Source organism: Fusarium subglutinans (assembly GCF_013396075.1).
Source record: "Fusarium subglutinans strain NRRL 66333 chromosome Unknown NRRL66333_c0000046, whole genome shotgun sequence".
NCBI classification, from domain to species: domain Eukaryota; kingdom Fungi; phylum Ascomycota; class Sordariomycetes; order Hypocreales; family Nectriaceae; genus Fusarium; species Fusarium subglutinans.
The window spans coordinates 1-23,950 of NW_023502109.1; the positions used below are offsets into that span (position 1 = coordinate 1).

At 48.5% G+C, this 23,950-nt stretch overlaps 7 protein-coding genes across 7 annotated transcripts; 4 read left to right on the top strand and 3 right to left on the bottom strand.

Moving 5' to 3' along the window:
• Window positions 1-1,680: 1,680 nt before the first annotated feature.
• On the bottom strand, window positions 1,681-2,952 carry FSUBG_5046 (PQ loop repeat; the record flags this gene model as incomplete). Its single annotated transcript, XM_036683101.1, has 4 exons — window positions 1,681-2,547; window positions 2,615-2,757; window positions 2,816-2,838; window positions 2,894-2,952. The coding sequence occupies 4 exons, from the start codon at window positions 2,950-2,952 to the stop codon at window positions 1,681-1,683; spliced, it is 1,092 nt and encodes a 363-aa protein (XP_036539416.1).
• A 1,118-nt stretch (window positions 2,953-4,070) lies between these two features.
• Window positions 4,071-5,367, top strand: FSUBG_5047 (NPY1-NADH pyrophosphatase I of the Nudix family of hydrolase has a peroxisomal targetin; the record flags this gene model as incomplete). Its single annotated transcript, XM_036683102.1, has 2 exons — window positions 4,071-4,632; window positions 4,679-5,367. 2 exons carry the CDS (start codon window positions 4,071-4,073, stop codon window positions 5,365-5,367), a joined length of 1,251 nt encoding a protein of 416 aa, XP_036539417.1.
• A 697-nt stretch (window positions 5,368-6,064) lies between these two features.
• On the top strand, window positions 6,065-7,683 carry FSUBG_5048 (uncharacterized protein; the record flags this gene model as incomplete). Its single annotated transcript, XM_036683103.1, has 3 exons — window positions 6,065-6,256; window positions 6,313-6,852; window positions 6,925-7,683. 3 exons carry the CDS (start codon window positions 6,065-6,067, stop codon window positions 7,681-7,683), a joined length of 1,491 nt encoding a protein of 496 aa, XP_036539418.1.
• A 674-nt stretch (window positions 7,684-8,357) lies between these two features.
• Window positions 8,358-10,019, bottom strand: FSUBG_5049 (GAP1-general amino acid permease; the record flags this gene model as incomplete). Its single annotated transcript, XM_036683104.1, has 2 exons — window positions 8,358-9,826; window positions 9,878-10,019. The coding sequence occupies 2 exons, from the start codon at window positions 10,017-10,019 to the stop codon at window positions 8,358-8,360; spliced, it is 1,611 nt and encodes a 536-aa protein (XP_036539419.1).
• A 2,471-nt stretch (window positions 10,020-12,490) lies between these two features.
• FSUBG_5050 (uncharacterized protein) lies at window positions 12,491-15,741 on the bottom strand (the record flags this gene model as incomplete). The annotated part of the gene is made up of 2 exons (XM_036683106.1): window positions 12,491-15,646; window positions 15,694-15,741. The coding sequence occupies 2 exons, from the start codon at window positions 15,739-15,741 to the stop codon at window positions 12,491-12,493; spliced, it is 3,204 nt and encodes a 1,067-aa protein (XP_036539420.1).
• A 765-nt stretch (window positions 15,742-16,506) lies between these two features.
• Window positions 16,507-17,502, top strand: FSUBG_5051 (UPF0613 protein; the record flags this gene model as incomplete). Its single annotated transcript, XM_036683107.1, has 3 exons — window positions 16,507-16,857; window positions 16,912-17,159; window positions 17,208-17,502. The coding sequence occupies 3 exons, from the start codon at window positions 16,507-16,509 to the stop codon at window positions 17,500-17,502; spliced, it is 894 nt and encodes a 297-aa protein (XP_036539421.1).
• A 970-nt stretch (window positions 17,503-18,472) lies between these two features.
• FSUBG_5052 (metal resistance YCF1) lies at window positions 18,473-23,727 on the top strand (the record flags this gene model as incomplete). Its single annotated transcript, XM_036683108.1, has 6 exons — window positions 18,473-18,781; window positions 18,848-21,685; window positions 21,742-21,845; window positions 21,898-22,883; window positions 22,990-23,058; window positions 23,402-23,727. The coding sequence occupies 6 exons, from the start codon at window positions 18,473-18,475 to the stop codon at window positions 23,725-23,727; spliced, it is 4,632 nt and encodes a 1,543-aa protein (XP_036539422.1).
• Window positions 23,728-23,950: the final 223 nt, after the last annotated feature.

Consider the following 23,950-nt stretch of genomic DNA (forward strand, 5'->3'; position numbering starts at 1 on the left):
AGTATACTATTTACTTAATTTCTTTATAGTATTTATACCTATTTAAAATATAATATTACTTACTATATTTAAAAAGGTATTCTTTATAGTAGTACTAGTAAGTCTAACTACTTATTTACTTCTAACTTATTTTATATATAGAATATTAGTAATTATAATTCTATATACTTTTATAAGCTTATTCTAAATAGTATATAGTTCTTAGCTCTATATAGGGAACTAGCCTTTTAGCTAGATAAAAATATAGTAATTAGTACTTATATCGTTCTTACGTATTAAAGGCTTAATTATAGTTACGCCTTATTTCTAGGGGTTATTAGTTATCCTATTTATCTATTATTTAAGGATTCCTACGTAGTTAGTAGTATCCCTCTTTACTAGCTTTAGCACTATAGCTGCCTTATTCTATAACTTTATTTAGTAAGTAATTAGGCCTTATACTAAAGTATTAGTATACTATTTAATATAGTTTCCTATACTTTTATAAGTATTCTTAATACTATTAATAGCCTTATAAAAAGCTATAAAAATATTTAGTTTAATTTTTATTTTAATATAAATATTTATAGTATAGTTATAGCCTATAAAGTAAATTTTATTATTAGTAGTTATACTAATATTATTATTCCTTTTTATAGTATTTATATATTTAAAGATATTACTATTAAGTAGGCTTAAGGCTTTTATAATAGGCCTATTAGGTTTACTTATAGTAACTTAAAGTATAGTAACTTTATTTTATTACTTACTATATAGGGTAGTAAAAGCTATATTATAGTTATTATATTAAGGAATTATTATATTTAAAAAAAGATACTTCTATTTTACAAGCTAGGCATTTTAAGCAATAGATTACAGATTATAAGGTATTTACTATTTAAGGTTAAAAAGGCTACTTGCTAATATACCTGCTATAGGCAGGGGTATTATAAGGGCATTTAGATAGTTAGTTTAGTTCTGTATTTTGGTATTACTAATAGCTTCCTTAGCAAAAGGTGCCAAGAAAGTGGTATGTAGGAGGGAAGTTTTTGTGTAGCGTGGATGATTCTGGAAACACCTTTATGTGAGTCTACAGGGTAGTCGGGGACCTGAACGATATTGGTCGCCCAACAAAACATTTCAAAGGAGTTGCAGCTTGCTGCTGACAACATTGATCCGTGAAACTTATGAGCAATAAAATGATAGACTCTGTGTTACTCAAGGAACTACTAATGCTAAGAGCCTAATATGCCAGTGAGTGGAGTGGTCTCTAAGTTTGATGATGATAATGTTCTTGACTTTTGATTGCTACTCGCCGATATTTCCCTTTGCCATCGATCTCAATTAGGAGAAGGGCCTCGCTTGTGTTGAGATACTGACGGATTTATGAATGCAGAAGAGACTTATAGCTTCTTGTTATGAACAAACTTAACCCCTGAGAGGTGAGTTGATCTAAAAACTGAATAAACATCATATATTCCCAACTCCATCATGATAGCAACACGATCCTGATGCTGATTTTTCTTTTTGATTCCTTTTACCTTTCCTTTTTTACCCCCTCACCCAACAGTAAACGCCTGCCATTGTTCGATCCTATATGTACCCCAGCCAGTCAGGGGAGATATGAGAACAAATGAAAATAAAAAGCAAAACAAAAAACTGTCATCTCAGGCGCGAGCCCTTCAAAAGATAAAATTTAGATCATGGGTGATAGACTGAGTCACCTCTCTGGAGTAAAGGACGCTGGTCCCAGCTGTCCTCGTCGAGACTCGCGTCATCATCGTACTCATCTTCCTCAGTGACATTGCCATTGATTCGTCGACGAGTAGGCGTAGAAGTGCTCTCTGGCTTGCTGTACATGAAGTACTGAGCAAACACACCCAAGTCGAGGAAGAGGGTAACGAGACTACCAGCGAGCCAGCTCATGTTGACGAGGATGTATTTGCCGTAGATATGACGAGCCTCGCCGGGTCGGCATTCATCGTGCTTGCACTTAGGTTCGTAGGCGAAGATAGACAAGACATAAGTGATGTTTCCAAGGCATGCAAAAAGGAAGAAGAGCATGCTTAGCCCCTCGGTCGTCTTGCGCCTCCAGTTCAGGATGAGCTGGGGGAGACGAGAAGCGATGTATGCGACGGTGCAGAGATATCCAAAGATCTGGCCTGATAGACTGAAGTGAAGGCTGTCCTCGCCTCCAGCATTTTTGTCGCCATGCTTGTCGCCAGTAGAAGCCTTCTGACCCAAGAACCAGCCAACGACACCAGCTGCGATGACCATCAAGACGATGATGGTGTTCCAAACTACAGTCTGAAGGATTGTAGGGGTCTGAGGAGTGGCATCTTCGGCAATGTGAGGAACAGCCGGTGACAGGCCAGACCAGTCTGAGCCGCGGCGCTCCTCATGACGATCATGAGCGATCAGACCAGTGCGCTCGTTGGGTTCACCAGGGGCCGGGATGTTGGACTTCGCAGCAGGGGTCGGGGCATCGCGCCATGTAAAACCACGATAGTAGAAGCACTGGCCCAGGAGGACGATATCAGCGATCGTGTAGTAGATAGCGAGGATGATCTATAAAAGTAATTGTTTTAGTTTCCGGTCTTTAAACGGGTTGATTAAGGCCGAGCGTGAAGCGTACCATGGTCGGTAGAACGCCCTGAAGGACGGCGCCCAGAATGTTGAACACATCGCCGAGAAGCCAGACAATGATGAATTGGATCGAGAGGGCATCGGCACTGCTGCGCTGGAAGTTTTGAATGATTTGAGGAGAGAACACGACAACTATTTGCGATTAGTGTTGTTCCCAGGCCGAGGCAGAGACTCAGTCATAGCAACATACCCCAACAGGCAATAGAAATAGAACTTTGGAGAAATTAGTATGCGATGTCTTTGAAGAATGACAGAATCAGAGACATACCCGCAAATGCCCGAGATCGCCTCAACGTCAAGGTTCAGATTCGCAGTTGGCGGAGTCATGATGGACTCAGATGGAGGTTGAACTGAACCCTGGGCGAAAGGTGGCAGAGTACAGCGGCGCCGACCCCAGCTCGTAGCGATACCGTCTGAGTGACCAAAATAAATCGAATCGTGATATTATCGCATTCGCTAAAATGAAGAAAACCCGGTCTGTCAGGGAATAGTCGCTGATGGTGATAATCTGGGCGTCGCGAGGCAAAAAATCAAAGGGAGAGACAAAAGGGTCGTGGCATGAAGAATGAAGAATGAGATTGACAGACTTTTTTTGCCTGATCAAAGATTGCGAAGCCAGGCATGGTCCTGTGCCCCCCCCCCCCAGAACAAGACAAGACGTCACTGTATCAGAGGCAAGATTAGGAATGGATTGCGGGGGAGATGCGCTAGAATGCCCTGAGCTGAGCTTGCTTGGCTTGGCTTATGCTAGGATACTTCCGGGGTCCGACCTCGGCACAGCGACAAACTTGAGCTGTAGATCAAGTTCGGATTCGTGAACGGCCAATGCCAGTTGAACTATGAAAACGCCATGGAAATATAACCAATTGAAGTGGTTTGATGTAGCCAGGGGCTGTTCTGAATGCGAGATCGTGGGTCGCAGATGTTGGTTCGTCTATCTGATAAAGTATGTATGTACAAATGGAAACACCAAAAAAATATGATATCCATGGACCCAATGAATCTCAACGAGATCTTCTCCTCTCTCTCTACAGGGCCAATCATGACGAGCCCTGACTCATCAGAACTCCATCCCGCTGGGCACATGGCCGCATTCGCCGCAATATTGTGCAAATCGCCCGCGACTTTCTCACCGCTAGCCCCAGAATGAACAGGAAGCAGAACGGAGACCTCGGACTTGAAGCCGATTAGTACTGCTCACTCACTCATTGCCTCACGTTGATCATAGAAACCCTCCTCTTTGTGCCTGATAGAACCAAATCTCAACGTCAACACTAGATATCACTTGTCTCATATTCTTATCATAAATCCAACAAAAGAAATCTAACTAGACCCTGGATCTAGCATCAAGCAAGTGTCGACTATTTCTGACCCCCACTATCTCCAACCTCAAATCAAGAGCATTACAAATACAAATCCCAGCACCTTTAAAACAACAACTCTCAATGTCAACAGCCACTTCAGGTCCAGGGCTGCCCGAGATTGCAGCTCTTCAAACCGACGACTCAATGTTGACTCGCCGTTTTGGAAAAGAAGTGGTCAACTACTACGCCGGTGGCCGTATCAACAGATACTCTTTTCTACGTGCCGATATTGGCTTTCTTCGAAAAGCCTTCAACAGCCCTACAGCTAGATATCTGGCACTCCATGACCTGAACCCTCTGGTTGTTGACAAGAAGACTCCGGCCTATCTGACTTTCAAGGATGTCGAGCCTCTGATCGGATCGGACCATTTCCCTCTCACTGAGGATGAAGCTATCCAGAGCTTCAACTCTGCTGAGACCAGACCCCTGGTTGTTTTCGTTGGCATGCTAGAGGAGGGTAATGAGAAGGATTCAATCTCTTCTTCCGACCATGGGGATATTCAGGGCCACCCCTATTTCGCCATCGACATCACTCCCAAGGGAAACCACGCTGAGAAAGCTACTCAGTTTTTGGAGGAACAGGAGAAGAAAGGACTGTCTTTGGATAAGAACCCTAGAGCAATGAGCCAGTCACCCGAGGCTGGTAAGTTTTCCCTGAGACCGGATCGGTCTTGAGCTAACATTTCCAGCCGCTCTCTACGCCCAAGCCAGATCTATCATTGACTGGAATACACGAAGCCCCTTCTGCGCAGGCTGCGGGCTGCCTAACCTCTCAGTTCACGCTGGTTATAAGCGCGTCTGCCCTCCCGCCGATAAGAAAGGCGGAGCTTCCAGTGAACCTCGAGGTGACTGTCCTACCCGTCACGGCGTCTCAAACATCTGTTTCCCTAGAACGGATCCCACGATGATTGCTGCTGTTGTTTCCGCAGACGGAACCAAGGTTCTTCTCGGCCGCCAGAAGCGTTGGCCTCCTCACTGGTACAGCACACTTGCTGGTTTCCTTGAGCCTGGTGAGTCTATCGAGGAGTCGGTTCGGCGAGAGGTTTGGGAGGAGAGTGGCGTTCGTGTTGGGCGTGTTGTTATTCACTCGAGTCAGCCGTGGCCTTATCCTTCTAGCTTGATGATTGGAGCTATCGCTCAGGCTCTGCCTGGCGATGGCGAGAAGATCTCGCTGAACGACAAAGAGTTGGAGGTGGCTAAGTGGTTTTCCATGGACGAAGCCCGCCAGGCTCTTCAGAACGGAACGAGTAGCCTTGGGGAGCCTGCTCCCGAGGGGTACAAGGAGGGTGACCTGCGATTGCCTCCTCCTCAGGCTATTGCTAATCGGTTGATTACCGCTGTTGTTGAAGGATATTTGACTGTGGGCCCTAAGATGTGATGAAGTGTCGATAGACTATCTACCAAATGTTTGGAAGACGAAGCATAGAATAGAAGCGTTGATTATGGTGACAACTAGTGCTCGATCTGAATTGTAGCTTACCATTTAGTGATATGTATTCGATGTGTTCATATGCTCGTCCAAGAAAAATGATTGCCAGTGTCGGCTGTTCAGGCCGTTTCCGTGGTATGGTCAAGAGTTCTGCCACTGACCTGGAACAATTGGTAGTGTTCTAGCTCTGGCTCTGGCTCTGGCTCTGACACAGCGGCCAACTCCGTCCTCTATTCCATTGCTAGCTTCACCTGTCTTCTACTTTCACACTCTCTCACCCAATACTTTCTTCCCCTCTTGCATATCACTTCACCACAGAAGAAGAACAAGAGGAAATACAGCGTATCCTTGCTCAGAACTTGCTTTCTATCTTATGAAGAGAAGTCTTTGGCATCTTGAGATAGCTGGCCATTTCATCATTCTTCCTACGCGCCCGAACCCACCCATCCAACGTCTCTTGACGTGGCATTGCTTTGCCTTTTCATTACATCCCTCCATCCTCAACATCCTCAACATCCTCCATCTTGCCTGACTATCTCTTCTTACCTCACAGTATTCTTGGTCACCTTAGATCGTCGTCGGAGATATCTTCTTCCCATTTCCCTGCACATCTTCCTTCATCTGCTCCGCACTCCACGATTCAGACATGCCTGACGCGGCTCATCAGCCTCTCAGCGCGCGGACAGCGCAGCGAATCCACGAGCAAGTGACTCGTGAGGTTTTCCGACTCGCTGGCCGCGATCCCGAGAATCATGTGGAATGCTTCAAGGCTTGCCTTAAGACTATTGAGGACACCAAAGTCGTCGAGGCAACTGACTATACTATTTGGCAGAGCCAGGTAAGTCAACCAACCTATCTAGTTTCTGCAAGGAACAGCAGACTGACAAATCTTAGGAGCCAATCTCCAGCCTCCTGGAAGAGTTCTTGAATATCAATCGAACTACTAGGAGCGGTAATTTTTACATGCTCCCAGCAACGGCCGCCGTGGCTATTGCTGCCGTTCTGAACCTGAAGCACGTCGTCATTAACCCCAACGACAACACCAAACTCATCGCCAGCGCTGTCTCGGAGAGTGCTGTGTGGGCTTACCTTGGTATTGCCGTCGATGTATGGCCTCAGACTGGTGAAGCTCACTTCTTCGTTAAGAAGTCTGACCAAGATTTAAAATCTCCAATAGTTGGAAAGGTCGCCCGAGGAAAGTTTGCAGTCACAACCAACATTTCCGGAGACGCTATCACCCCTCTCATGCTTCTAACTACGGCGAGATTCAATGGTTGGGTAAAGTCAGCATCTGGTGCCCCTTGTCTGAAAAGGGGGACTGTCGACGCGCCGCAGATCATCCACCGCCGTCAAGCATTGAGCGAAGGCAAGGAGATCCTCGAGAAACTTGGAAACCGAAAGTTCAAGCAAAACGATCCGGCTCTCATCCGAGAGGTAAAGGCATGGCTCTCAGAGCCCATCATCCGTGTGCTTCCAGAGGAGGCGAAGAACCGACTATGGTACTAGTGCAACCAAGTCGCGAAATCATGGCTGCCAATCATCAAGGACGCAGACACGGACTTATCAGTTTACAAGTTCATGGGCAAGACCGGTGCCACTCTTGCATCCCTGGTGACTGATGAAATCGATTATATTCAACTGGCTCAACAGGTCAATGATTCAGAATCAACTGCCGCTGTAAAGAAGCTGGTTGAACTGTCAGACAAGGCCCGTGAGATACAAAACTCTCAGCAGAACTATATGCAGGAAGCAACCCCCAGTCTGATGGAACTTCGAACGACTCTCCTAGAGAAGCCCGGTTGCCAGTCGTTCCAGCAAGTTTTTGGACCTCCTTGGAGCCAATGTCTCCTCAACCAAGAAGCTGACGGCACCAAGAACATAATTGTTGGCGCTCTTCAGCGCCTCTTCGATACTATTGCCTACGTCGTGCCTCGAACACACTCTATGTACGGTGCTTTTCTAGATATGGCCTCCAAAATGGACATTGCTGTCATGTCTTCCCTCGACCTTGATCTGGCTAGAGCTAAAGATCGTCACCAGAAGCGGCTCGACATCAACGATGACCTTTCATACCGCAACGAGATCATGACCAACGTGGCCGAAGCCATCGGCAGACTCGAGCGTGGGTCAGCATCGCAGGAACGACTTCTTCGTTCAAAGCTCTGCTCAATCCTCGACGCAGCTGATGCGCTGATCCTAAAGGAGAACCTTGCGCGGGATATTAGCATCGTGACCTCGACTAACACTCATGACGAAAGAGTTTGATATTTCTGTATGAAATTCTTGGAGCTGAGTTTTACTTTGGAATTTGTAAGTTCGAGCTTACTGAACTTGATTGTTAATTCTACAGAGCTAACTTGGGCAAACGTTAGGGGAGAATCTACGAAACGCCGACATGGATACAGAGGGTATGGGGTCTTGCTCAAGAGAATAGCCCAGTGTAAAGGCGAGACGTCAATGTGTCGGAACAAGAAGATGTGGAAGAGTACCTAGTCATCTTATTGATTTGCCGAGCGGGAACAGATTTGACCAAGAGTTGATGTTGTAGTGCTTATAGCTCGGACCATCTGAAACACAATCGAAACTCTGGTTGGGAGAACAATTCTTGCCTTATCTGTATGATTGAGGAGTAAACCTATGTCACTGCTTTACTTAACACACCTTGCAAAAACAAGTAGTTTAATTGAACCACCTCGCAGCTGAGAATGTAGATCACTTTTGCTCTTGTGCGTGTCGCCGTAAGTGTGCTCAAACTTTTGAAGAAATTGCATGCGTATTGTATGCATAGGTGCAGATAATGCTCAAGAACGCTAATCGCCTTGCTTTTCTTGCTGGTATAAAACTCAAAGTATTACATGATCATATATATGTACAATTCTTTCACTCATCCAGTAGTGTGGGTATCCGTAATCATATCAACTCCATCCTTCGTATATGCTTTAGAAAAAGCTTCGCATAACCCTCTTGGGGGCGTCAGCCCAGACGAAGGGCTCCTTGGGCTCCTCCTCCTCCAGCCAGACAGCGCCGCTGGCCAGATCCATCTCAGCGGGACGGACAAACATCTGCCACTTGCGTGTGCAGATCTTGTAGCCGAGGTAGAGAAGGGCAACAGAGAAGAAGGCGAGGTAAGAGCTGAAGAAGGCCTCAGCGCTGGGAGAGGCGCCGGAGGCAGGGTAGAGAGCAGTGTAGAAAGAGGCGATGAGGGCGAGGATGTTGAGACTGAGACCGAGGTAAGATCCAGCAACGCCGAAGGGGGTCTTGTAGGGAATGAGGCCGAGGTTAACTCCCTGGGCCTTCATGCCGGCACGCATGCGGATGTGAGCGAGACAGATAGAGCCCCAGACGAAGAGGAAGCCAAGACCAGTGAGGGCCAGGAGCCAGCCGAAGATCTCCATACCCTGAGGAGCAGCGCCAATGTAGGCAAGGAGACCAAAGGCGATCTGGAGGATAACACAGTAGAGAGGGCGGCCCTTAGAGTCGATGTACTTGAAGAAGTTGGGAGCCATGTTGCGTTCAGCCATGGCCTGGATGGTTCGGGTAGAACCGAAAGTGCAGGAGTTGGCAACGGAGAGAACAGCAACAGTAATGACAGCGTTCATGATGCTAGGGAGGACCTTGATACCGGCATCCTGGATAGCAAGAACGAAGGGAGAGGCCTTGGTGTTGGCACCGCTGGCACCCATCAGGCGAGGGTCGTTGGCGGGGAGGATAAGACCGACGATAAACAGGTTAAGGATGTAGAAGATGGCAATTCGCCAGAAGACCTGCTTGCTAGCCATGGGGATAGACTTGCGGGGGTTGGCAGACTCAGCAGCAGCCAGACCGACCATCTCAGTACCACCGAAAGAGAAAGCTGCGACGACGAAGACAGCACAGAAACCCTTGAAGCTGGTGAAAGCACCAGGATCGCGCCAGTACTTAACACCGATGTAGCCCTGGTCGCCAACGCCACCGCAGTTGATGACAATACCGAGGATAATGAAACCAACACAGGCGCAGATCTTGATGATGGAGAGAACAAACTCGACTTCACCGTAACCTCGAACACCGAAGACCTGAATGCCCATGAGAACAACAAGGAAGACAGAGACCCAGACAGCCATGTTGATATCTTCTCGCCAGAATCTGATGGTGATAGAGGCGGCGATAAGTTCGAAAGGCAGGACAGTCAACCAAGCGAGAGCGTATTGCCAACCCATGGCGAAACCCCACGAAGGGTCGACGAAGCGGACGATGTATGTGAAGAAGGCACCGTTGACAGGGTAGAGGACAGCCATCTCAGCGAGGGCCAAGCATGTGCAGAGAAGCATGATACCGATGATGAGATAACCGATGAGGAGAGCAGCAGGGCCACCCTTCTGGAGGGCACCACCTGAACCGACGAAGAGACCAGCACCGATAGCGCCACCTAGACATGTTAGTTATGAGCTTTGGAGGTTGAGGTGAAGTGAAGTCATACCGATGGCAATCATCTGCATGTGTCGGTTCTTGAGATCTTGCTTGAGACCACCGTTCTTGACTTCGCCAGTCTCGACATCTCGTGTCTCAGAGACATCGAGAACGGCCTCCTTGCCGTAATCGGTGGGAGGAGTAGAAGCCATGGCTACTAGCTGTGGTGGTGGTGGTGGTGGTGGGAGGGGAGAGAAGTGTATGAGAGAGAGAGAGTGAGAGAGAGAGAAAGAGGAGTGAGTGTTGAGAGTGATGCTCTTGGTTCTTCTATCCTCGGAATGAGGGAGCAGGCCTCAGTATTTGTACTCATTTTGATCGACGATGTTTGCACAATATACCGAGACTATGGGACTGCTCTCCATACCGTTCTAGATTTGGTGGCGCTGGGGTCTGCTAGATGCGAGTTGGAGTTGGAGATGGCAAGGATGGGTCAAGGGGGGGTAGTCTAACGTTAGTCTTAATGTTAGCGTGTTGGTTGGACTTGGAGGAAATGGTGTGCAGAACGGGCAGTCTAACCTTTCTTGTTTTGCCCCAAAGAGTTTATCTTTGAGGCTAATTCTTGGCTCCAGGAGTCATTGGCTCTATAACTCCAAGCTACAGTATCATGGTGGGTACAGGATTTTCATGTCCACCTTGGAGCTTGGAGCACAGCAGCCTAAAGGTCACACTGCAGTAGTAGCCTGCCCCCCCTTATCTCGTTCCCGTCTTGGTACTGCTTGTCTTTTCCTCGGCCAGCGCGAGAGGGCTCCGAAGCCGAGAATCAGGTTGACCTTGGCCGGGCCGGTTCTGCTTGGCTCGTGCTGGTAAAGACTTGACAACGGTTGATACGGCGCTTAACTCGCCTGTCGTTTGACGTGAATCTAGATAGCGTATCTGATAGACGAGTCAGCATGGTCAGCAATCAATCAATTTGAGTTGTTTCTTACGTTTCCCTCCCTCAGGATAAGGTTATTCACCAATACTACCCAACATGTGTCAGATCCTTGTCATGCTGCAATCCTTTGGAATTAACTCGCATTGGGTCGTGTTGCATCGTATGTATGTATGTATCCTTGCCGATGCCTATTACATACGAGTCAACCTCTCGGCAGTTTTCCGTTGACTTTCATGGGCAGTTGACTACCTCTAAACGCGCTCCTAACGCGGAGTCAATGACCATTTCAACGCCACGTCTGTAACGCTTGTTCAGTGGCCCCGTAAGCACTTTCAGCTTCTTTCGGAAGGTCGACATCATTACCAATGGCCCTTGTCCCTCTTCGGAAGTCCCCTGGTGGTAGTAATCAACTGATGACTTGTGTCGTATTACAAGACACATACGGAGTACTGTCATTGTGAACCAAATGTTCGGGTCGAGCCCAGGGCTGCCCAGACCTTGAGATCTGCAGACAAGACTTGGTCTGGTGTGCTGCAGAACTTGGCGATGCGATGCCAATAGATCGCCAAGCACCTTGGAGTCTTCAGCAGCAGAGAATAAAGCAAAGCAAAACTTGGAGATGCCTTGGCTTGCTTTGGTTCTCCCCCACATGCTCCAGGGCACCCTCACGCGGCCACGTCTTGTTCGTAGAGGGTGGCCAAGCTCGAACTAGTCCTCAAGCTAGAAGACTTCCAGACTACCCTCCTCTTGCAGTCAACATGTCCCTGATTGGCCGTGGATGGCCCCCAGCTTCGGTGGTATCAATGAATCTGGAACTATACCCATGTCCCAACAGCCCTAGGATCAACTAGCAATTTGGAGACTCCTTCCCCTCTCCCGCTGGCTCTCAGCTGCTGACCGCCAGCCAGGAGAAAACGCTATCTCTTAGCTGGCCTTATCGAATTTTTCTCTCTCATACTATCGGTATCTCCTTGATTGGGCCGCCCATATCAATCGTGGCTTGAAAAATCTCCTCACGCCGGAATTTTCCCCTCATGAAAAGTTCAATTCAGCACAAGCTAGCAATGAGGCTCAACTTGCTCAAAAGTCTCGTTACGTTATGTCTTCTTGGCTTTCTGGGGAAAATGGATACGATGCAATGGTCGCCACGAGGCCTCCCCAGATCCAGACTCACAATCTGGGGATTCTCCAGGCTCTCAAGTCTAGACACTCAACATGTTGATTCCATTACGAAATCGTTTCCGCAGCAGCTTGATCCTGTTTCTGGGGTAGAGTTGAGCGAGTTTTGAGGGTAATCTCAGTCTCCCTGGTTCGCTCGGGGAGATCCATAACACTAACGACTCCAATTATTAGCCTCTCGACCCTAACTTGTTCAAGAAGGTGTTGACACATAAGATGCGGAGAAAATGCTCAATATTTCCACTGCGGAACCGTCAGCAGAATCTAGACCTCATGCTTCCCCACAACATGTTTGGCAGGGGTAAGCTTCAGTATCACAGGCTCCCCTCGTATGGAAATTCCACGTGAAGCTATCACATAACATTTGCTATCCTCAAATGACAATCGCTGCCTTTCCATCATCGCCAAGGAACGGTTTGCCCGGTGGCGCTCCTAGTATCCATGCTAACCCCAGGAAACGAGTCGTTCCACTAGCTGGGTTCTTGTGCCGGCTCTGGCCATTTCAATGCCCACAATGGTATGATTCAGAAGTCGACATTGGTTGGTTTGTTCTGTCTATTTCGTAATGTATTACCTCGAGATTGCCATGGGAGTGAACTCCACTCCGTCCATTTTCGGTGTTGGGAGCCATTCAACATTCCCTCTCTCATAACGCGAAAGCCATACAGCGTCCCTGTTAACAGCCTCCAATGCCTCCCGCACTTCAACGTTTCGTTCCAAAACGTCCGAGAGCAAGTCAAGAATGTCATCAAACATTTCTTCGTCAACTTGAACATGTGATACGAGAGCTGTCAGTAGCTCAACCGTACCCTCCCACACTCGCGCTGGTGACGCAAATTTTCCTAAGCTACCTGAAGATGGTGCGACTATTTGCGTTAAAGGCTTGCCGCTTAGACTATCACCATGTCTCAGGGGTATCAACACTCGGCTATCGTCGCTTTCTTTCCCCCACGTAGTGCCAGCTTCCCCGTGGGGTCTGACCCAGCTCGGTGAAGCGGAAGCTTGCTGCTTGACCTTTCGGCACCAATCTCGAAGCCATTCAGCCCAGTCAGTCTTGAACCGAGAGCTAAGGAAGTCCCCCGCAGCAGCGCAGAGCCCAGCAAGCGCGCGGCATGCCTCGACCACGATATAAGCTTCTGGGTCATGCAGCCTGTCGATCACTACTGGCCAGATCGCGTTAACGAGGGGCAAAAACGCATCTTCATCGGGAGCCAACGCAGTGGATGCTGTTGCCAGCAGCTCAAGCAAGGATCTTCGCAGTGTTGGTGTTGGGGAGGTGAGGTAATGTTGCGTGAGGTTTGCCACTCTCAGCAGGAGCTGGTAGGTTGGTGAGTTTGGTGGTTTCTCTGGTTCTGGTGGAGGATCAGCTGCCTCGTTGCTATCGTTCTCGTTCTCGTTCTCGTTCTCGTTCTTTTCTTCCTTCCACGGAATCTTTGGGTGACCTTTCACTTCTTCTGTTCCCATCTCATCAAGTGCTGCCCGCTGCCTTCGTTTTTCCAAAGTATCCAAGAGCTCGGAGAGCCCAGGTTCTTTCTTGTGGACTTTTCGATGGTCTGGTTTTGAACTCGCCTGATGTTCCAGCAACAACATATCCGAGCGAACGCCCTGATTCACAACTTCTTTGAGCACGGCAAATAGATTCTCGACAAATACTGGATATCCGTGGAAGTTATCTAAAGCCCCGAAGATAGAGTCGATAACATCGTCTAGGTAGGGAACCAGTCGGGGGCCTGCAAGTCGGACCATCATGGTCAAGACGTTGATCGAGGCAGGCGATATGTCCAGGCTGTTCAGCCTCAACGAAACCGAGTTCACCATGTAGTCCACATTCTGGATGATAAGCTCTGAAACGTTGGCATATCCGCATGAGGCTGCTATACTGTTCAATGTGACAATAGCATGCTTTTGCAGATTGGCGTTGTTGGAGCCTAAGAATGTTGCGATAGGAAATAGAACATCAATCAGTTCGGGGCGAAACGACTCTCCGGCTCGCTGTGCTGTGTAGGCAGTTGCTTCTAGGGCTAGAGCTTCTAGCCGCCAGTCGATAGGTTCCACATCCGTGTGCCGGTCGAGAATCTGCACCGATGTCGTGTAAAGTTCATTGAATATGGCGTCGATATCCTGAGAGGGGTCGGTCACTGATGACAAATTCAAGAACATCTCTGCTTCAGCAGATGATCTATGGCTCGCTTTGATAAGTTCAAAGCAAAGCCAAAAAGTAGCGACTTGGCTGGCTGAGTTATCAGAGTCCTGAACTTGCTCCAACATAGCACCGGCAAATCTTGCTTGCTGAGACGACGACCCAAGAAAGGCAATGAGTGATGCCATCTCATGACGAATATTCTTTTGTGATTCGGAGGGCAGCAAGACGGGCTGGTATTGAACATCCTTTTGCCCTGCCGATGCTTCCCCACTGTCTATCAGTCTAACGTCCATGTTCTCGGTAGTTTCCGATGTTCTTGATGCTTGCATTAGAGACATAACACTATCTCGTAGCATAATCGACATAGATTCGTCCAGTGTCGATGATTGTATCTGCAAGTATTTGATGAGCTCAAGACCCTTCAAGACATTTCGTATTGCATCTCGCTTAACATCTTCATCTGCTGATTGCATCAGCCGTGAAAGACTAGACATCCAGTTATATGTTGTCGTTTTAACAATTTCACCGAGTTCAGGATAGATGTTGACCAGATCTTGTAAGCTAGTCTGTGTCAAGGACATCTTGTGCTCAGTATCCCCAAGCATCATGGCTGTCTCGACAAGTATGTTTGCACAGTTGGACAGCGTGTTATGACATTCATCCAGAATGGTCACGCAAAGCTTGTTGAGGGCATTCCTCACCTCAGCCGATTCATGAGAACGCAGTTTCATAATCGCCGAGAGGGCTTTCTTGACTTGCATAGTGCTTGCCTTGAGCCAAGCGGGAGATAGAATTTTGTTATCCTTGGGGCCCTCTTGATCAGTTTCGGGTTTTGTCGATATAGACCGCGTCCGTAGATCAGCCAATACACTTGTCAGTATCAGACTCACTGTCTCGAGACATTTGGCAAGAACAGTGCTCTTGTAACGGTTAGGTGAAGATGTGACTTTGGCGAGTAGGGAAACGGTGCCAGGCAGGAAACTAGCCAACGCAGCAGGTTCTTTCACAGTATAGTACACAGCTTGCAGGGCACGCAGTGCTTCCTGTTGAATCTGAGGCGTTGCACCGTCTACCACTCCATTCAACATGATAGTTACGCCATGGCCGAGAGCCGGTATTGACTCTGCCTCCGAAAGCCCTGATGAAGCTGCCGCCGATAAACCGGTTGTGTTGAAAAGCGCTGTCAGCCCACGGAAAGCTTCCAGCGCCGTCTCCTCAGCGACAGGGCGTGCTGGGGTTGAGCCAGGCGTTCCATCGATGATGAAAGTCAGAAGACTCAGAATTTGTCGCACAAGCTCCGCAGAGAGCTTTGTCTTCCAGCCGTGGGCGATGAGAATTGTAAGCGTCTTGATGCAGTTCTCAATCAAGGGCATGGGATATTGATCCATCTGGCGAAAGATGTGATGGAGAGGGAAAAAGACATATTCAGATAACTTCTCATCCAATACTAGCGGGTTCCGGCTGATTTGTTCATTGAGGAGCTCCAGAAGTCGACCTGTCTGCTCGCCAAGCTCTCGAGAAGAAGCTGGTCCGTCGGCCTCACGTATCGCCAACTGACTTATCCTAACGCAACATGGTTTAAGCTAACTCGAGTCAGTGATATCTTTGGGGGCTTAAGAACGGTCCTTACTCTTTGGAAGAACTCGGTCCTCTCCTTACTGCTGGCTGTTGATTCCATGGCTGATGAAGCAAAGAGCTTCTGCTTGTCTATTCATGCATATTCTCCACAGCCGAGCCAAGAATTTAACGAACACGAACGCGAACGCGAGTACGTTGAGGCAGTAGGATCCAGCATAAGACGAAGGGATAACTTATAGATAGCTTACACGAGAAATGTAAAGCGATGAAGAGATCCTAGTTTTGGTGGTTTTCTCAGAAGGACAAAATTGGAGTATGGAGGGGTTCGTTGCCAGTAAAGAAAGAGTGGTTTCGCTAAATGAGACCGTGTAAAAGTGTCGCCTTGACACAGTGAAAGAAATTACCATAATTAAGGAGAAACCGTGCATCCCTTAACATCTCAATCACTATTTACTGAACACCAGCAGCGTATATAACATCTTGTTTGTTAGCAGTTTCTTGCGCTCCTGTTCAATGACTTCTATAGATACTGATGTGTATATCCTGCCCCTCTCATGATGCAGTTCTCACACTGTGGAGTACGCCCACCCACTAACTATCATGGAACTTCTCGGGAATTTGATGCCTGCAACAACTATCGGGAAGCTTATACTAAACACCAAATCACACCAAATTCTCTTTCCTATCTAAGCCTTCTTGGTGATCTCCGAGTAAGTGTGCAATGATATGACCCCAGTGAGAGCCAAGGAAATAAGCTTATATATACCTCAATAGTCCTCTAGTAAAGCCCCCCTCTCTTTCTATTGAGGAACAAATATCACGGCATCTTCTACCATCGCAACGATTCTCTGCATCAGCTGCCAAAATGTCCCCTTCAGGCCCTTTCCAAGTTACTGTCCATCCCTTTGAGTCCAAGTGTCGAAGCTCTGCCGCCTATGAAATTGGTCTCGCTTCAGCTCCCAATGCCATTGTCTTCATCGGTGGGCTTACAGACGGACCTCACACTATTCCTTATACCCGGCTTCTAGCCCAGCGCCTGGAGGAAGCAAAGGAGTTGGGCTTCTCCGTTATCGAATTCCGCATGAGGAGCTCTTTCTCGGGATTTGGCACCTCAAGTCTCTCCAACGATGTTGAAGACATTTCTGCCTTGGTCAAGTATCTACGAGGAATTGGCAAGGAAAAGATCGTCCTATTTGGTTCTTCAACTGGCTGCCAGGTAACTAAAACATCCCCTTTTCGCCATGGGTTATAGCTCTTCTGACAATTGCAGGACTGCATCGAGTATGCCAACTATGCCAAGCACAACAACGAAGCTGTCGATGGCTTCGTTATGCAAGGTCCGGTATCGGATCGTGAGACACTGGATTTGATCTTCCCGGACCCTCAGCCGAGTCTTGATCTCGCCGCAAAGATGATTTCTGAGGGTAAAGGTGGTGATTGTATGCCTTTTGATATGATTCCTGCTGTTCTAGGAGCCCCCATTTCGGCGTATCGGTTCCAGTCTCTGGCGAGCAAAGGGTGTGTTCAGCGGTATCCAGCTATGATGTGAAACTAACGAATGAGCAGCGGCGACGATGATTACTTTTCATCAGACCTACCCAATGATGTCATTGAAAAGAATTGGTCTCGGTTCAATAAGCCAGTGCTGGTTCTCCATTCTGCTGAGGACGAGTTCGTCCCAGAGCGCATCGACCAGGCTGCGAGCAACAAGAAGTATAAAGCGTTGAACCCGGCTGTCAGTCGGTTATCGGGACTGATTCCTGGCGCAAGCCATACCGTTGATCAACCCCCGGCGCAGGAATGGCTTTCCCAGACGGTTATCGAGTGGTTGAAAACCGAAGTCACTTCTCGTGCTGAATGAGATTGCTTGTCAAGATGTGTTGGCAATCATGCGAACAAGAGAGAACGCATTGAGGACTACGAGTTGTAGAAGCAATTGCCTTGCTTGTGATCTATGAATATGCAACCAAGGTGATAATCAAACTCTGTGCTCCAGGGTAAGACCACATTGGCTGGCCCTCAGGGTGTAAGAAGTCTTCTGACGAAAAAACAAGGTGTCAAAAATACATAGTCTAAGATCCTCTATATCTTTACTAAATTATACTAAACTACACTAAGTTTACCTAAGGCCTTTTGTCACCTAGGATAGATGTCCTAAGTTTTAATCCCCTTGGCTGGTAAGTGATCTCACCTAAAGTCCTATCTCCATTTGCCCATCAGTAAGCAACCCACCCCACTGAGCAGCTTGGGCCTGGTCTACCTAGTGCCCAGGATCGCATTGTTAGTGCATGTTTGGGTGTTCGCGTATGCTGGGTTTGCAGCAGAATTTCTGGGGACCAGCTTACCAACCACGACAAGGGCCTGTCAATTCGACAAGATTCTGCCTGTCGGGCGGAAGTCGCCCAGAAGTTCAGAACCTTTTCCCATTCTTTTTAACCTCTTCTTGCAACCCTTCAACTCTCTCTCGCCTGAGGTGACCGGATTCGGGTTTGAATTGTTTTGTCCGTTCTGAGACTGTCTCTGTCTCTGTCTCTGTCTCTGTCTCTGTCTCTCTCTGTCTTGTCTCCCGAGCCGTTTCCGATCCTTGCTCCGGTTCACGGCACTCGCTCTGACGTACCTAACTACGTGCTCTAAGTTAGTACTAACTACTAAGCACTGAGCTTCCCGAGCTAAGGTTCCAAAATCTTATCCCGTCACCATCATCGTCACCAAGGACGCGCCATCGCCTCTGTCGCCTACGAAACCATCCGACACGTCCCTCTAGCATGAAGTGACTGTTGCGCAAACCCTTCTCGATACCTCGAACTCCTTGAGAAGCAACCACTGCAACAATGGCTCTCTACAACGAGCAACAGGTTCTCTTCGAGACGGGCTCGTTCACTGGCTTCCGCCCGCTGCGAGAGCTTGGTGCCAACTATCTCACCACCGGTCCCTTCAAGCAACCTCTGTGTGGGAATTCTGAAGGATGGGGGCCCCTAAGTCCTCATCGCTATGATTTTACACCCTGTTTTATCGATGTCTGGATCTCTGCTGTGTCTGTTTTTGGCCTTTTGTTTGGATCGCTCGCTGTCTGGTGGCTGCTCGCTAAGAAGCAGAAACAAGAGGGACAGATCAAGAATGCGCACTTCTACATCAAGCAGGTAAACTCTTCTGCACCTTTCTCTACTAAATATTTTTGTTCAATTGAGCTGATTTTATTGTCCCAGTCCCTCCTCGCCGTCATCATCGTCGACATCATTGCTCAGCTTGTCGTTCAGATAGTCTACATGCCCCATATCTGGTATGGCGATTTCCGAGTCTTGACGACATTCTTGACTATCCTGTCACTATTTGTCGTTTTCGCTATCCAATGGATCGAGCACTCACGCATTCGATACCCCAGCGGCGTCGTCTTGTTCTACTGGCTCTTCCTCCTCATATCCTTCGGCGTCAAGCTCCGATCTCTTATCTCGCAGCAAATCTACGACTCTAACCTACCGTACTTCATTATTTACTGCGTCGGAGTTGGACTGTCGCTTGTAGAGTTCCTTGTGGAGTGGCTGTGGCCCCGAACTTCTCGCCCAAGTGGATATGAAGCCATAGAGGAAGAGGAAGAATGTCCCGTTGAATATGCCAACGCATTTTCTCAGCTCGCCTTTTCCTGGATGACACCAATGATGCAATATGGTTACAAAGTGTATTTGACCGAAGAGGACCTCTGGGCTCTTGCCAAGGATGATCAGACCAAGAACACTGGATCTCGCTTTGACCAAGCTTGGCAATACGAGTTGGAACGCCATAAGAGTCCTTCGCTGTGGAGAGTTTTGTTCAAGGCATATGGCGGTCCTTATTGTGTTGCTGCTATCTTCAAGGTTGCAAATGATGTCGCCCAGTACATTCAGCCCCAGCTACTTCGGCTTCTCATCTCGTTTGTGAAGTCGTACGAGGAAGATAATACTCCTCAGCCTATTATCAAGGGCGCTGCTATTGCTTTGGCTATGTTCTCTTGTGCGGTCCTGCAAACCACCATGGTTCATCAGTACTTCCAGCTTGCCTTTGTGACGGGAATGCGTATCAAGGGTGGTTTGTCCTCAGCCATCTACCGCAAGTCCCTCCGCCTATCAAGTGAGGGTAGGGCCTCAAAGAGTACCGGTGACATTGTCAACTACATGGCGGTCGATGGCCAACGTCTGCAGGATCTTACCCAGTTCGCGCAGCAAATTTGGTCTGCGCCATTCCAGATTATCATCTGCATGGTTTCCCTTTATAATCTGCTAGGCTGGTCCATGATGGCGGGTGTTGCGGTCATGATTATTATGATGCCAATCCAAGGATTTGTCGCTCGCATTATGAAAAACATGCAAAAGGAGCAGATGAAGAATAAGGACGCCAGAAGTCGCTTGATCAACGAGATCATCAACAATATGAAAAGCATCAAGCTGTATGCTTGGGGCTCTGCCTTTATGAACAAACTCAATTTCGTCCGAAACGAAAAGGAACTGAAGAACTTGCGAAAGATTGGTGCCACTCAGGCCTTTGCCAACTTTACTTGGACTACTGCGCCTTTCTTCGTGTCGTGTTCGACCTTCACCGTCTTTGTTCTGACCCAGGATAAGCCCCTCACCAGTGATATCGTCTTCCCTGCATTGGCTCTGTTTAACCTGTTGACCTTCCCTCTTGCCATTCTTCCAATGGTCATCACCTCCATCGTCGAAGCCTCTGTCGCCATCGGACGTCTCACCAGCTTCCTTACTGCTGAAGAGCTTCAGCCCGACGCTATCACTATTAAACCTGCCCCTGAGCAACTTGGTGAGGAGAGCATAATCATCCGTGATGGTACATTCTCTTGGAGCCGTCACGAGAACAAGTCCACTCTGGTTGATATTGATTATACCGCTTACAAGGGAGAGCTCTCCTGTGTCGTTGGTCGTGTTGGTGCTGGCAAGTCTTCTTTCCTTCAAAGCATCCTCGGTGATATGTGGAAGGTTAAGGGTAACGTCGAAGTACGGGGCACTGTTGCCTATGCGTCGCAGCAAACCTGGATCCTCAATGCTACAGTCAAAGAGAACATCATCTTTGGTTACAAATATGATGCTGAGTTTTACGAGAAGACTGTCCAGGCGTGTGCGCTTTTGGATGATTTTGCACAGCTTCCAGATGGAGACGAAACTGTCGTTGGCGAACGTGGTATCTCCCTGAGTGGTGGTCAAAAAGCACGTGTATCACTGGCTCGTGCTGTCTATGCTCGTGCGGATATCTACCTACTCGATGACGTTCTTTCTGCTGTTGACTCCCATGTTGGCCGTCACATTATCGACAATGTACTCGGAACCCGGGGTTTGCTGGCCTCAAAGACTCGCATTCTTGCAACTAACGCTATCGCTGTCCTCCGTCAGGCTAGCTACGTGTCTCTCCTCAAGGATGGCCAAATCATTGAACGAGGAACATACAAGGAATTGGTTGCTCAGAAGGGACTCGTTGCTGAACTTCTGAAGACAGCCGGACACGAGTCTGGTAATGCCAGCAGTGAACCTAGCTCCAGTGCTTCAAGCAGCAAGGCTGCTACAATCATCGAGACAGACTCCGGCCAGGCCAAGGAAGAACTTGAGGAGGCACAGGAACAAGTCCCCGAGATGGCTCCTATCAAGACCAGTGCGGGGGCCAAGCCTCGCTCAAGCAGCATGGCAACCCTGCGCCGCGCCAGTACCGCAAGCTTCAGAGGTCCACGAGGCAAACTGACAGACGAGGAAATCGGTGGTTCGTCCAAGACCAAGCAAGCCAAGGAGCACTTAGAGCAAGGCAAGGTCAAGTGGTCTGTCTACGGTGAATACGCCAAGATGAACAACCTTTATGCCGTTGCTCTATATCTCCTCATGCTTATTGCTGCACAGACTGCCGGAATCGGTGGCAATTTCTGGCTTGAGAAGTGGTCCAGAGAAAACCAAGAAAAGCAGTCAAATGCTAATGTTGGCAAGTATCTTGGAGTTTACTTCGCTTTTGGTATCGGAGCATCCGCTCTCACTGTTGTTCAAACCCTTGTACTCTGGATCTTCTGTTCCATCGAGGTTGGTGATTTTTCATTTCATGGTCTTGTCGAGTATAAACACTGACGCAGTAATAGGCATCGAGGAAGCTTCATGAGCGCATGGCCAACGCTATCTTCCGCTCCCCCATGTCTTTCTTCGATACAACGCCTGCTGGTCGTATTCTGAACCGTTTCTCTAGGTTAGTATATACTTAGGGAAGATCAGAGGGTCGATACTAATCCATTTGACAGTGATATCTATCGTGTTGATGAGGTTTTGGCCAGAACTTTCAACATGCTATTTGTAAACGCGGCCAAGTCAGGCTTCACCTTGGTCGTTATCTCATTCGCCACACCACCATTTGTCGCATTGATCATCCCGCTAGCCTTGACTTACTACTATATCCAGAGATATTACCTCCGAACATCTCGCGAGCTCAAACGACTCGACAGTGTGAGCCGTAGTCCTATCTATGCACATTTCCAGGAGTCCCTGGGGGGCATTTCAACCATTCGGGCATTCCGACAGCAGCAGCGATTCGAGCTTGAGAACGAATGGCGTGTGGATGCTAATCTCCGTGCTTACTTCCCTTCAATCAGCGCCAATCGCTGGCTGGCCGTTCGCCTCGAGTTCATTGGTGCTGTGGTCATTCTGGCTGCCGCTGGCTTTGCCATCATCGCCGTCACTGGCAACAACCCCATCCAATCCGGTATTGTCGGCCTTGCAATGTCATATGCTCTGCAGATTACGACTTCTCTCAACTGGATCGTTCGTCAGACTGTCGAAGTCGAGACCAACATTGTGTCAGTAGAGCGTGTCCTCGAATATGCAGCCCTACCAAGTGAGGCACCCGAGATCGTCGCCAAGAACAGACCCCCTGTCTCGTGGCCTGCTAAAGGCGAGGTTGATTTCGTCAACTACAGCACCCGTTACCGTGAGGGTCTGGACTTGGTGCTCAAGAACATCAGCCTTGACATCAAGTCGCATGAGAAGATCGGTGTCGTGGGTCGCACAGGTGCAGGCAAGTCGTCACTGACTCTCGCCTTGTTCCGACTCATCGAACCGGTGACGGGTCATATCGGTATTGATAATATTGACACGTCTTCCATCGGGTTACTCGATCTGCGCCGAAGGCTAGCCATTATTCCTCAAGACGCAGCGCTCTTTGAAGGCACTGTTCGGGATAACCTCGATCCTGGCCATGTCCATGATGACACTGAGCTTTGGAGTGTGTTGGGTAAGTAAACGCCGACATTGCAACCCTACTGCACCCATGCACTGCTTAGACAAGCGGATGTTTTGTCAGCACGTTGTGTAACATTTGCTGACGTATTTCCCTATAGAGCACGCACGATTGAAGGACCACGTTTCGAGCATGGATGGTGGGTTGGAGGCCAAGATTAACGAAGGAGGTAAGTTCACGCACGGCAATGCGCTTTCTGTCGGCATTTCTTGACCGGTCTACGATTTCCCTCACCGGTCACCCGAGCATCTGGTTCAGCATCCATGGCTTCATCTGATGTGGTGTGGCTAAACATCTGGCCCTTGCCGACGATAATGAGCAGTCTCTTTTCTGCAGCCATTTCAAAGACATCAGATGTGCTTAGTTGCTCGCCTCGCATGAGGACGAAGTCCCGTGGTCTGCCCTTTCAGGAGGAGCACCAACAACCTGGGCCCTCAGATATCAGGCTTATTCACATCACAACCGACTTTCACATGCATGTTTGTTCGACTTGCTAACTTGTTACCTCACAGGCTCCAATCTCTCCCAGGGTCAGAGGCAACTCGTCTCGCTCGCTCGTGCAATGCTTACTCCATCCAATATCCTGGTATTGGACGAGGCAACGGCTGCAGTCGATGTTGAGACCGACGCTATGCTGCAAAGCACCCTGCGATCACCCTTATTCGCTAACCGCACCATTATTACCGTCGCCCATCGTCTCAACACCATCCTGGACAGCGATCGTGTGGTGGTGCTCGACAAGGGTGAGGTGGTCGAGTTTGATAGTCCGGCCGAGCTTTTCAAGAAGCAAGGTGTATTCTACGGGCTTATGAAGCAGGCTGGGCTGGAAGTTGAATAGACAGACACCTGGTATTGAACCTGTCATAATTGAAATTGTACATAGAAAAACAGCAAAATAAAAGAGGAGGGATTTCTGCATGCATCACGAAAGAAGGCAAAGCAAACCATGCAAAGGCTGCATGCACTCACTTGTCCATTGCATAGAGTGGCCAAGAGGCACAGATTCTCCGTGACGATGCACACAACAGGATATCTTGCGAGCCACTCGCGAAATACGGATA